The 10,769-nt window shown below is 43.8% G+C and overlaps 1 protein-coding gene across 2 annotated transcripts; it reads right to left on the bottom strand.

Moving 5' to 3' along the window:
* Positions 1-2,964: 2,964 nt before the first annotated feature.
* rabggta (Rab geranylgeranyltransferase subunit alpha) lies at positions 2,965-10,515 on the bottom strand. 2 transcript variants are annotated; one of them, XM_035737334.2, is made up of 17 exons: positions 10,368-10,515; positions 9,408-9,441; positions 9,166-9,276; positions 8,375-8,499; positions 8,039-8,226; positions 7,551-7,808; positions 7,268-7,351; positions 7,103-7,185; positions 6,912-7,007; positions 5,167-5,272; positions 4,947-4,998; positions 4,751-4,839; positions 4,557-4,645; positions 4,352-4,468; positions 4,119-4,232; positions 3,909-3,996; positions 2,965-3,806 (listed from the first exon to the last, which is right to left on the bottom strand). In XM_035737334.2, exons 2-17 carry the CDS (start codon positions 9,408-9,410, stop codon positions 3,658-3,660), a joined length of 1,752 nt encoding a protein of 583 aa, XP_035593227.1. In that variant the 5' UTR covers positions 9,411-9,441; positions 10,368-10,515; the 3' UTR covers positions 2,965-3,657. The 2 variants fall into 2 exon arrangements, with proteins under 2 accessions (XP_035593227.1, XP_052336348.1); XM_052480388.1 differs by lacking the exon at positions 10,368-10,515 and adding an exon at positions 9,619-9,723.
* Between the last annotated feature and the right edge of the window lie 254 nt (positions 10,516-10,769).

Below are 10,769 nucleotides of genomic sequence, written 5' to 3'. Positions count from 1 at the left end.
TTCATGAACCTTATTTCTAAGGCTACATATATTAATATGGGCTATTTTCAGCCCTTTCCTGGGTAGCTTATCAGAGATAGACATAATATGGAAAAGAGCAAACAAAGCAAGAGAAAATAATACATATTCTGCAGTCTATTAATCAATGTGTGTGTGTGTGTGTGTGTGTGTGTGTGTGTGTGTGTGTGTGTGTGTGTGTGTGTGTGTGTGTGTGTGTGTGTGTGTGTGTGTGTGTGTGTGTGTGTGTGTGGTGTGTGTGTGTGTTTTGCAGGGTTGAAGCTACAAACCCATAGGCTTGGATGTCTCATCCCCTCCAGGCTTCTGTGAGGGAGGGTGAACAGTGAGCCTGTCATAGCGGATGTAATCAATGTCCCCACGCACTCTGGCAGCTTTCTTCTGGCGCACAGCTTCAGGATAGTCCTTGTTGAGGAAGATATACGTTCCTCTCAAGTTCTTGGCTCTCAACAGCTACTTTGTCCTTGAACCTCAGGAACTTGACCACTATCGGCCTGGGCCTGTCGCCTGGGCCGGTTTTACAGTCCTGTGGGCGCGCTCCAACTGAATCTTCATGTGGTCCATCTTCAATTTCTCAGAGATCATTTCCCTCACTTTGTCCACAGACTCCGTTCATGTCTCATGTGGAGAATCTACAATTCCGTCCACAATCATGTTGTTCCGCCTTTGTCCCTCGAGTCTGATTTATCAGTCATTGTTATCATGGATTCACACACATAACTGATGTCCTCTCTCAATGACTTACTCATCGAGCTGACACTGGGAGAACTGCAAACTCTTCTCCAGGACCTAGACCTCTATGGTCAGGTCTTCCATTCTTTTAGTAGTTGAATCCCCCAGTAATTTGGACAAAACAGTTGAAGCCATTTTCTTGTTGTAGCAACTAACTATTTTTGTTTGTTTAAAAGATCCTTCACGTGTGATAGAGACACCACTGTCCTTGACGGTACTCCTGCCAGCTTTGGTCTTTGTCATGGTAGCTAGCAACGTAGCTTACGCTGTTACTCTTCGCAGTTCCAGACAGGGTAGGTCACAGGGAAGGTTGAAAACAACATACAGCACGGTTTCTAGACAGCCACAAACCCGGAGACAATCCGCGGTCCCAGCCACAATGGCCAACCGAGTCGCGGGCTGCGTTCAAGCCTTCAAGAAAACCCTGAAACTGATGCCAACTGCGTTGCGGGATCCAAACTAAAAAGTTAGCTAGCTCCTTAGAACTTTCCAATACACTTTCAAAACAACAAACTTTTTCAAAACAACAAAACCAAGCTGTGATCACTTGACATGGATGCTATCAAACTGTTAATAATTCATATATCCTGCTGTAAATTATCACAATTATGTTCCTTGTTACATTCCAACTATGGTCTGACATTCATGCCTCTATGCCAATTAATATCCACCTGCCTATACCATTTACCCAACAAAATGCATCTCTTTTGGATTGATGATAACATTTCCAATTTACTAACGTTACAGCAATGTGATCAGTTTTATTAGCAAGCACTAGAAACAAACTGGAAAGGAGTGACAAAAAGGTGTGGAGTGACAAAACAGGAAAGGAGTGACAAAACAGCTAATTAACACATCCTGTGTGTTGTTTCTTTTTAGTTTCTTTTGTAAAAAAAAGGGTTAAACCATACATTCCTTTGTGAGTCTCAAACTGCACCTAATATTTCATAATCAAACGTGAAACTTTGATTGTGAAATAACTAAATCCAATCCTTTTCTTGGAACCACCCTGTACACAAACAACGTCATAGCAAGACAGGTGACAACACCTGCTTGTGTAGCAGGCGGAGGACAGCGATGACGCAAGTGCACAGATTTGAATTAGTGGGATCCTTTCACGCCAAATCAAACATGTGAATAAAATGCACCTAGGTAAAAATACTTAAGTAGTTTTTGGGGTATCAGTACTTTACTTTACACATTTTTTACAACTTTTACTTCACTACATTCGTAAAGAATATTATTCACTTTTAGGCAAGTCAGTTAAGAACATATTCTTATTTTCAATGACGGCCTGGGTTAACTGCAGGGGCAGAACGACAGATTTGTACCTTGTCAGCTCAGGGGTTTGAACTCGCAACCTTCCGGTTCCTAGTCCAACGCTCTAACCACTAGGCTACGCTGCCACCCCGACACACATATCAAGAGAACATCCCTGGGCTTCCCTACTGCCTCTGATCTGGCAGACTGGCTAAACACAATCTTCGTTCATAAATTATGTCTGAGTGTTGGGGTGTGCCCCTGGCTATCCGTAAATAAAACAACAAAATGGTACAGTCTGGTTTTCTTAATTTAATATAAGGAATTTGAAATTATTTATTCTTTTACTTTTGATACTTAAGTATATTTAAAACTAAATACTTTTAGACTTTTACTTAAGTAGGAATTTACTGGGCGATTCACTTTTACTTGAGTCATTTTCTATTAAGGTATCTTTACTTTAACTGAAGTGTGACGATTGGGTACTTTTTCCACCACTGATACAATGTACAGAATTGTGTTAATCCATTCATGTTAATCTACTCTGGCGCCACAGACAGACACACCAACAAGCTAATTTATAACAAGGCAAAAGTAAAGATGTCTTCACCCACAAATAATGCAACACTTGGGCCAATTGAGATATCGCATGTGACTAACAAATTTCAGTTAATTACTGTAGCCCCTGCCTTGGGCCGATCAGTTTAACTTTGTAAACACCGGAACACTATGGCAAGATGCATCATTCACCCAAGTTTCATCAAAATCGGGCCAGTGCTGTCAGATATCGCATGTGACTAACATACGAACAAACGGAGACAGATCCACAGTCCCCAACCAGATTCCGTCATGGGGGACAAGTAATGTGTGGTTACAGTTGAGCCACCCAACAGAAGGAAAATCTGAGTCCTGACTGAACCTCCCTCACAACACCACAGAAACACACAGGAGACTCTCTGGGAGGCAGTGACACCGCATGTGCTGTTTTATTGGTGGAATAGTCATTTACAGTTGTTTAACAGTATAGATTAATTTCATAAACGTTTTTGCACAACTGTTTCAAAAATACAACCACAGATAAGTATTTTGCAATATTCTTCTGATCAATGTCCTACTGCAACCACCATACAGATGCTGTTTCAGTGCTTACTAAAAGCCACATTCTCACCATGCTCACTCATACACAGTAATATTACCCTCTATCAGTGAATCGGCATGCAGTTTGGTGTCTTGAACTGTATGAGAGATAGAGCGTGCACACACACACACACGCACAAACTGTACATACACATAAACACACACGTTTGTGAGAATGTCTTAGTGAAGTCTCTGATAGAAGGTCCAATGTTATCAGGCATTAAAATTAGTGGAGGGTCGCTGTGAATCGATATCACCACATAAGAGGAATACATAGTGGAAAGGAGACGAAACACTTAAACACCCCTCTGCTTCTCACATATATGCATGGACACACACAGACAAATACTGCTGATGGTAGTACGCCGGGAACATGGGGAAGTTGCCCCTAGACACTAATCTAATGTCAGTTTTTCCATTTCCCCCCTAGAATGGTTATGGTTTGGGGGGGGATAAGCTGATCCTAAATCTGTGACTAAGGGAAACTTAGAATGAGCCCTGCTGTTTGTCCAATCAGATCAGGAGGTCAGTGACTGAGGGCAGTAGCTCAGTCAACTCAGATTGAATGTTGGCAATCTGGGTGACAGGGTTGCCACGGAGATCAAGGCAGGTCAGCTTTGGGCAGGAAGTCAGGAGTTGAAGGTCAGAGAGTTTGGATATTTCTGAATATTACGGTAAAAGAAAATTACAACATCTCTAACTGTATTATAAAACATTAATGTATTACCACATTGAAACTGATCAAAAGAGAAAGGCAAGGATACGGTTGTTCTTCAAGGACACTTCTTGCAACTTGGGGAGATAGTACAGTCCATCCAAATTCTCAATAGCGTTGTCATCAGCCTCCAATACCTGGGAAATGGAAGGCCATATTGTTAGACAAACATCAAAATATTAAGTACAAAAACTAGAGTACAGCACATGAATAAATATTAATTCGATCATAACATAATATGTTTTTTTAAGTACTATACCTCGAGGCACTGCAGCATGGCAAACTGAGGAGGCAGCCTAAGCAGCTGATTGCATGATAGATTGATATGAGTGACCAATAGCAGCTGGTCCAGGTGACATAACATGGTCAGGTTCTGTAGAGGTGAGGGTGAAAGACATTAGGTGGACTTACAGCCACAAAGAAGAGAATGGGGGAGTCAAACTCTGGATGGACAAGGATAGACAGATACAGACAGGAACAGACAGCACTAACCTTGTCAGAGAGACTGAAGACCCGGACCTCAGCGTACTCCATCTTGAGAATGGTGTTCTCGATCATGAACTTACTGCACAGGTCACCGTAATAAGCAGAGCGCATGGAGTCCACCTCCTGTGTGAGAAAGACAGAGCAGTGATAGAAAACACATCTATTATGTATTAGTGTACACGACTATGTAATAGCCCTGTAAAGCACTAACTTTAAGAGTCTGGAAGTGAGAAAGGGTCTCTCGCTCGTAACCTAGGGGATCTAGCGCCCTCATAAGCAGAACGATGGTCAGCAAGCACCCTGAGAAAGTGAGAAATTACAATTGTCATACATTGTGACGTTTCCAATAGTGATAGATAAATAATAAACCCTAACATACACACTACACTCAAAGTGTGTACTTACACTTGTTCTGGGGCTCCAGCTCCAGAAGTTGGTTGCAGGACTGTAGTTCAGACTGCAACACAGAGGTCTTTTCCACAGACAGCTCACTCCTACCAGAGACAAAAAAGATGCTGAGGTATTTTTTTCCCATTCAGTAAACAGAAAGTCTGATATACCAACCAGAGAGCCTTCTCTGCTATTCACACACACACTGTACCTGAAGAGCTCCTGGTCAGTGGCAGAATCCCTGCACCAACTCTCAGACCGACCTGTGAAAGATGGAGGCAATACTATGGAGGTGAGGCTAGAGAGCAGCAGAGAGCAAGGACTGAAGTCTAAAACATTATATACCCATCGCAGACATGTTAACACAAAAAAAGACAAGAGCATGTACTCAGTTACACAGAAGGTGCATTAGCACATAAACATTATTTCACCTGTGTACAGAGCACAGTCTCTGTGAGTGTGTTTCTCAGTCCAGTGCACGGTCAGGTTGTGTTCATTAATGATGTCACTGATAGTGCCAGGAGGAAGCGCACAGATCTGACACCATGTTAAGGTCCACAATCAAATAGAGTAAGTGTGGATGCTTGTGTTTGTTAAAGTGATCGAATGTATAACATTATATGTTGCAAATACCTATTGAGCATTGCCCATCTCGAAGACAGGTTCAACGTAGATCATTGTATGGTAGTGTGTAAAAAAATAATAACACTAGTTTTATTGTCACATTCACCGGATAGGGGCAGTGACATTTCTTATTTTACAGGGTCAGCCATAGTAGTATCGTGTCCGTGGAGCAAATTAGGGTTAAGTGCCTTGGTCAAGGGCACAAGACAGACTTTTCACCTTGTCAGCTCGGGTATTCGAACGAGCCACCGTTTGGTTACTGGCCCAACGCTCTGCAGAGACAGTAATTCTCTATATCTGTAAAGGTTCATTGGTTTCTTTCTCTACCTGCGTTTCAGTAACAGATATGGAGAGCTCTTATCAAAAAGAGACATTTTAAGAATGATGAAACCTACTGTAGACTACAACGCAGGGATGAGAAAGGGATGAAAAAGAAACAGTGAGCACTGAGCAGCACAAAGGAAAAGTGCATTACCACATGCCTAGAACAGAGTAATGTCTTTAGCCTCTTAGAGATGTTAAAAGTCTCCCTTATGGGGGACTTTGAGCTGTTCTGGACTGGTTCCGTCTGACATCTGTGTACAAAGCACTTGTGAACGTTGTAGGGTCCCACACCATATAGGGCCAAAAAGCCCCCATCTGTCTGCTCTCCGTTTCCACACTCTCAGCGGAGCAGGTTGCATACCCCACATTTGCATAGGGAGTGATTGGTCACATTTGCATAGGGAGTGATGCGTCACATTTGCATAGGGAGTGATGCGTCACATTTGCATAGGGAGTGATGCGTCACATTTGCATAGGGAGTGATGCGTCACATTTGCATAGGGAGTGATGCGTCACATTTGCATAGGGAGTGATGCGTCACATTTGCATAGGGAGTGATGCGTCACATTTGCATAGGGAGTGATGCGTCACATTTTCTGGCCTATTCAGACAAATAAATGTTCTCTTCCTCTGAGCAAGTGAGACAGCACATGAACGGTGACAGTCTAGCAAGTGCAGCCGTTGTGGTTTCATCTCACTGTGATATTCTCAGCTGCATTTAAGAGCTCACAACATTAAAAAACACAAAATAATTTCATAGAATTGTAGCAAAACCACTTTCTCTTGCTCAAAGACAGACTAAATCACTTTGTGCTTAAAGCTGAAGTTGTAACGGTTCTGCACACATTTGAATGGCGTCTACACTGCTCAGTGGACTTTTAGAAAAATTGTGTGATCAGTTAAATGAAATTATGCCAATATTGTACTGTTACTAAGTAACAGTACAATATCATATTATTATCATATTATTTATTTATCATATTTATTTAGTTAATAGAAATGTGATTGTAATATAATTTGATTGTTACTATAGTTAGTAAGCATTTCAGTCATTTCAAACCCTACTGGTCCACTTTTGTTGAATAGGACAAAAATCATATGATTTGTACTATGTACTTGAGCTTGTGTCCTCAAAAGTGACTACATAATTATGGTTGGGTATGCCTTTAGGCAGAAACATTTTGCCCTATCATTCACATTTGACCCATGACCATGAAGGAAAGGATACCCAGACAGGGCTGTGTCTGAAGTGAGGATGGACACTCCTCCATTCCACACGCTGGGGCTGACCATCCAACACCAGCATCAGCCCACTAGATGAAGCCTGAAAGGAGAGTCGGGGAGGAATGGAGTTTAACTGTAGAAGGAGCAGAGGACATACACGTTACAGTAAGGTGTCTACTTTGAGGGAGTACTCACATTGACAGGTCTGGAGAAGGCCACAGCCACTCTCTCCTCCTCACGGCTGACAAACACACAGCTTATCATCTCCTCTCGCTCCGCTGAGAAAGGCAGAGAAACAGAGCTCACAGCTGGAAGATAATAAAGACAATTTACGTAGAAAATACAAAATGATACACGCACCTCTGCCTAGCAACCACCTGTAGTAGAACCAGGCACTCTGGTCATTGGGGTCAGTGAAGAAGGCATTCTGTACGAGCTCATACTCTAAAAATAAAAACCAAAGGGTTTAGTAATGTATGATGATAACACAGACAACCAGCACGCATCAACTCATTATTCTGCCTTTCCATCCAACCCATGGTATTCCTAGTGACAGTGCCCTCTGTCTGCCCGTTTAAAGTATTACACTGACAATATATCTATATATGTTTGTAACTCTGCCTGGCCATGGTGTTGTTCATACCTTTGAGCAGCTGTTCCTCACAGACGCGATGAGAGTGTGTCTGAGGGGAGGGTGGAGGGGAGGAGTGAGAGTGCTGGTGACAGGGCGAGGGAGGGTCGGGGGACTCAGGGTGGAGTAGGGGAAGGAGGGTGCTCCGGTAGTGCCAGCTGGAGTAATTGGAGAAGTTGGAGCCGATGAGACGGTCAGTGAACTGCAGCTCCTGGTCCACAGGCACACCAGACATCTTCACCACCATCCGGCGATAGTCCCAGCAGTGAACTGAGAAAGATGAGGGGGGAAATTGAATATGAGAAAAATATATATATATATATGAATGGAGAGACCAGGATGTCAAAATATATTTTGATCCTCTGCCACATTAATTTCTATCTCTTGTCCCTATCAAGCTCCGTCTCATCCACCTCTCCACCCATCCTCCTTCAAAGCTGTAGACCCTCCCCAACTCCTCTCCTCCCTCACCATCATCCTCCTCCTACCCTCTGACTCACAGTTGCGGTCATCCAGACTGAGGCAGCGGTCACACAGGCCCAGTTCTCTGGCCCAGTCAGGTCTGGGCAGGCGGGCTGAAACCCAGCCTCGGTGGTGCCAGCTGCCGTACGACTTGGGATTCACCTTCAAACACGACTCCAGAAACAACAACTCAGCCTCATACATCTTCTGCACGTCATCCTCCTCACTGATACAGAGAAAAGGATAAGACATGTATGAGTTTGATGCACTTAAATAATGAACAAGTATTGGTACTTTCAGATAATAATAGCTACAAGAGACTCAGCTGTGCCACCATGGGCAAAAATGCATTATAAGAGATGTAGTGTCCTCACCGTACAGTCTCCAGGTGCAACAGGATCTCTCTCCTGTAGTTCCAGAGAGTGGCAAAATCAGGATTGGAGGATAGCAGCTGCTGGGTCAACTGAAGGGCCTCATCATCCAACACACCCTCCATCCTCTAAAACCAGCAAGAGAAAAGGAAAAGGGAAGTGATGAAATGTGATCTTCAAAGTTACTGCACAGCTCTGTCATTCCATCCAAGCAACTGCATAATCAGGCAGTAGCCAGGCAGTAGCCAAACCGTAGCGATAACAAAACGATAACAACAAAAAAAAATATATATATAAAAAAAATACAAATAATTTACCCCGTTTTCTCCCCAATTTCGTTTTTTTAGTAGCTACTATCGTGTCTCATCGCTACAACTCCCGTACAGGCTCGAGAGAGACGAAGGTTGAAAGTCATGCGTCCTCCGATACACAACCAAACCGCACTGCTTCTTAACACAGCGCGCATCCAACCCGGAAGCCAGCTGCACCAATGTGTCGGAGGAAACACTGTGCACCTGGCAACCGTGGTTAGCGTGCACTGCGCCCGTCCCGCCACAGGAGTCGCTGGTGTGCGATGAGACAAGGACATCCCTACCGACCAAGCCCTCCCTAACCTGGACGACTCTAGGCCGATTGTGCGTCGCCCCATGGACCTCCCGGTTGCGACAGAGCCTGGGCACGAACCCAGAGTCTCTGGTGGCACAGCTGGCGCTGCAGTACAGCGCCCTTAACCACTGCGCCACTCGGGAGGCCCTTATCTTCCGATTTTGACTGAATGCGTCTGTCAAACAGACCTTAGTAAAGATAGCATCTCGTCCTGCCACATAAATCTTGAGTTTCTTCTCTCTCTCTTTTCTCTTCTCTTCTTCCTGCTGGGCGGTGGACTTCAGCTTTACCCGTCCATGCTGTGAGAAAGACAGACAGGAAGACACTTAATTAACACATTGCATTGATATCTAGTAATGATTCAAAGATGACAATAACTAAATCCAACTTAAACAGTGTGAAAGCAGAAAAATAATCACTCTTCACTCACCATCGTGTCAGTTCAGGGAATAGGCTGTGCAAATCTAAAACCAAAGAGCAGATTGAGATGGCGAATCAAGAATTAAGTATGTGAACCACGGAACCGTCAGTCACCTGCACGTACACACTCAAATCAATTGCGGCCTGCATCTGCGGGAACACCTCTTTATACTACTTTTGGTCCATTTTTAAGCTAGGACAGACGGGAGGTGGGGGCGCACCAGTGCAGTAGGTACCATAACGTTGGATGCCAACCGCCGATAAAAACTACAGATGAGGCGACAACCGTAGACATTGTCCTTCGCCCCTGCCTGCTGAGGACGGGTTGTTTTCCCGCAGTTCTGTTAACAACAGCGAGGGCAGGCGGGAGCGAAGGACACTTAACGTTATGCGCCAGCTACTTAGAAGTGGGGATGTTGATGTCGTAGTTTCAATTAGCAAGGCAAAGGCAAAAAGCATGACAGGGACAGTGATGCAGAGATGACAGGAGCAGTGGAATAGAGTGACTAAGGGCAGGCATTTATTTCAAGTACAGAGGACGGCAGGAAGGTACAGAAGAGGAGGCGTTCATGCGGAAACCAATGGATTGCTCGGGGGGGGTTCATGCAGATACAGGAATTCCCACATGCAGGAACGCCCCGAATTGCGGGCCGTAATCACACACACTTGCCCAAAACCGCACCAACCTTCTGATGGCAGCAAAACACCGAGTGAGGGGAATACTGAGTTGTGTCAAGTCGGCTACAGCATAATAATAATCAGTTTGCTGAATACATGAAGATCGACTCGCCAGTCGAAAGTATTTGTAAACACACATGATTAGCGCTTCGACTTGGCAATCGCCCATCAACAAAACAGGACCCCAAGCTATCGGACGCACCGTTGAGTATACCCGTGTATTCACATGTAGATTCGATAAAAACACATTTACTAACATAAATTCCAACATAATAACACCACATATACTCACTCCAAAAGTCTACTGCTGTTGTAGCAATGTGTGGATTCGTTTACTTTGGTTTTCAGACGAAATATTGATGTGTGCCTGTGTCACCCAGTGAGGCGAACAACTACAATTTGAACTTCCGGCCCGTGGAAATTGACGTCACGACCAATGGAGTTTATGATATGTATGGCTCCCTCTTGTGGATGGACATACACGTTTCAGTTTCAAGTTTTACTTGTCACAAGTACAGTGAAATGTTTAACTTGCAAGCCCTACCCAACAGTGCAGGATTCAATATAAAATAGTATAACTAATAAAAAATGTAGAACATGAGAAATAAGAAATAAGAGAGGAAGCTATATACAGGGTCAGTGCCAGTACCAAATGGAATACTGTGAGACAAGCATTTATATAAAATACTATTCC

Source organism: Oncorhynchus keta, chromosome 26 (genome assembly GCF_023373465.1).
Source record: "Oncorhynchus keta strain PuntledgeMale-10-30-2019 chromosome 26, Oket_V2, whole genome shotgun sequence".
Taxonomy (NCBI): domain Eukaryota; kingdom Metazoa; phylum Chordata; class Actinopteri; order Salmoniformes; family Salmonidae; genus Oncorhynchus; species Oncorhynchus keta.
The sequence above is the reverse complement of the archived record's forward strand: the minus strand, read 5'-3'. Positions and strand labels throughout refer to the sequence as shown.

Bases quoted from the DNA above. Each gene is read 5' to 3' on its own strand.
- rabggta (XM_035737334.2), bottom strand. The intron at 8,500-9,165 runs GTCTGTTTGACA...TGCTGGTTTTAG, and splicing joins GAGATGCTATCTTTACTAAG to AGGATGGAGGGTGTGTTGGA. The intron at 5,273-6,911 runs GTATCCTTTCCT...ACATGGTGTCAG, and splicing joins TCAGACACAGCCCTGTCTGG to ATCTGTGCGCTTCCTCCTGG.